General features: G+C 58.1%; 1 protein-coding gene across 1 annotated transcript; it reads right to left on the reverse strand.

The window, feature by feature from the left end:
- Positions 1–770: 770 nt before the first annotated feature.
- AMSG_09780 (uncharacterized protein) lies at positions 771–2739 on the reverse strand. Its single transcript, XM_013898762.1, has 2 exons — positions 1789–2739; positions 771–1762 (listed from the first exon to the last, which is right to left on the reverse strand). The coding sequence occupies exons 1-2, from the start codon at positions 2704–2706 to the stop codon at positions 854–856; spliced, it is 1827 nt and encodes a 608-aa protein (XP_013754216.1). The 5' UTR covers positions 2707–2739; the 3' UTR covers positions 771–853.
- Between the last annotated feature and the right edge of the window lie 61 nt (positions 2740–2800).

A 2800-nucleotide genomic window follows, 5' to 3' on the forward strand; every position in this document is an offset into this window, starting at 1 on the left:
AGCGTGTTGCTCGCTCCGCTCGATGACGCCGCAGTATGCGACGGGAGCGTGGATAGAACGTCCAGGAGCTTGGGCTCAAGGACGTCTGCCAAGCGACGCCACATGTCATGGTGAACCTCAGCAGCGGTCGCCAGATGGCGCACACCAAGCGAGTTGTTGGCGTCGGCGACAACTCCCTGGACATACATAAGGTCGTCCTTGGTGACAGTCGTGTCAATAAGGAGAGCAAAGAGGCACGCATCCTCTTTGTACATGTACGCAACCTGTTTGTACGCTGCCTGGGTGGCGATGTCGCACAGCTGTTGGATCCAAGGGATATCCTCGTTGTTGATCTTGAGCTCTGCCAGACATCGTCCACAATCCCCACCATCGCAACGAGCGAAAGGGAGGACGACATATCGGACGTCTGAGACATGACGCACGAGTTGTTGATCGTGAGGAGGAGTACCTCCACAGCGTCATGTACCTCGTCCCACTCGCTCGCGGTCAACTTGCCACAAGGCCGAAGAACGGGGGCATGCTGCGTGTGAGAGGGCTGCCTCCGTCCTCATCACCATCTTAGTCATTGACGTTTGACTGACTAACTAATGACTAAATCTTTTGACTACGAATGACTATGACTATCGTCGTTCCGTACACTGTAATCAATGGTATTCGATAAAATGTGGAGAGATGGGAGGGAGAGGGAGAGGGTTTGGGGGAGGGGGGGGATGGTCATGGATCACGCCAGATTGGAGCAAGGGGAACACATATATGTGCATTGGGTATGAGGGTGGGTACGGTGCTTGATGAGGGGAAGGTCGGATTGGGGTTGTTAGGTTCCAGGAAGTGTACAGGTGGTGGGAATGAACGGTCACGGCGGTGAGAGGGTGCCCATCGGCTGCGACAAGACACGGTCGAGGGTCGAGACGACAAGGTCGATCGGCGGAAAGACGTTGTGCACGCACCAGATGGAGAAAACATGGCCGATGGCCTGCTCTTCGTGGCAGATGCTTACGTTGAACGGCTCGTACGGCCGCCAGGTCTCGTCGATGTGCAGCGGAATCTTGTTGAACCACATGTCGTTGTCGTCGCCATTGAGCGAGATGACGCCCTCGCCAAACGAGAGCGGGCCAAACTCCCAGAGCATCAACAGGCTTGATGCCCGCCGCATGAAAAGCGTGTTGACCATCGCCGCGCCCGTGGTGATAACCACCACCCGCGAGTTGTAAAACGGGAGCAGCTGTGCCTTCAGATCAAGGCTACCTATCTCCACAATTTCAAAGCTGTGCTTGTGGTGGAGCGAGATGGCTCGGACCTCCTCCACAAACTCGACCCACGGCTCGATGTGCTTGTTCGGCACCCCGCGTCGCGAGATGAGCGTCACTTTCGGTACCATCGGCAGTAGCTCGTCGCTGTACGCTCCAAACCCTCGGGTCAGCACCATTCGTCGCATCGCCCGGATGGTGTACGCCAGGTCGCGCCGCGCAGACGGCAACGTCTGCCCAAAAAACAGCGGCTTGGGCACAGCCCTTTCCATGTTCCAGGGATAGATGTCTGGAACGCCCGCCGCCACATGCCGGACGCAAACCGTGCCGCGGTTCTGCGTATCGAGCTCGTGCGTCGAGAGCGGAAGCCCGTCCCGCCCGGCGCCGTCCCACATCAGGCCGATCATCTCCGACCTGGTCAGCGACCGGAACAGATTCGTCTGATTCGTCTGGTGGAACGGCGTCTCGGGGCTGCCGTAGCTGTAGAGGAGCGTAGGACGGAGGTGCATGAGCGCCTCCATCGCTCGGTTGCATTGGGCACCGTGTTGAGGACGTCAAACGCGACCGCGGCCCGCAGCTCAGCCTCCATCTCGGCGCCCCACTCGCCGGTGGCAAACCGATCGTCAAAGAGCCGCCACAGTAGCAACCGCGACAGCGTCAAATACGTCGGCATCGTCATGAGCATGTTCATGTCCCAGAGGTTGCCATACGGCACACCGTTAATGTCCACCGCAATGCCGAGTGGAATCTCGCGCCCGCCAACCTCCGCTGCCATCGCCCGACACGCGTCGAGCGACGGCGCCTGATACATCCTGCCGCCAAAGTACAAGACCGAGTGGTGGATGGGCACTTCCTGCATTTGGGGCACCAGCTTATACGAGTCGATGATCGGCCACGCGCTCACTTTGGCCCGCACCTTCTCACGCTTGGCCTCGATCTCTCCCAGCGCAGCCTTGTCATCATCAGCCACGGCTGTGAGGTAAGCAGACACATCGTCGAGGACAACAGGAGTCAGAGTCTGAATAAAGTCGTACTCTGCGACCGGCGCCAAACCAAACAGCTCTACAGGCTCACCACCTGGCGAGGGAGCCACACCCGGGCCGAGTGCATCTCCTACCACCGGCATCGTCTTTGGCCACGGCAAACTGCCCGATGGCGTCACGATCATACGGTTGTGATCGTCGCCAGCCAGTGATGTGATAGGCTCGCTGTCTGACAAGGTCGACGGAGCAGAGACTGTTCCAGGGCATGGTTCACAGGCATGCTGCTTGGAGCAGGTCGTCGAGCTGGATGATGATGAGCCACTATGCTCACCCGAGCCAAACAGAGATTCGCCCGAGGTAACAGCACCTTCATACGCGGAGCCCTCTGGCGAGAACAAGCACAGTTGTAAAGAGTAAACAATGACAGCGAGAGAGATTACGACTACCATAGCCACATTCCTCACTTTCCGCTTCATAATCAATACCTGAAGCTCAAGCCAATGGTGAGTATTGCCCCCCTCACACCCACGTCCGCAGAGAGGCCTGGAGTCAAGTGCCAGCGTGAATCAT

Source organism: Thecamonas trahens (genome assembly GCF_000142905.1).
Source record: "Thecamonas trahens ATCC 50062 unplaced genomic scaffold supercont1.51, whole genome shotgun sequence".
Lineage (NCBI taxonomy): Eukaryota > Apusomonadida > Apusomonadidae > Thecamonas > Thecamonas trahens.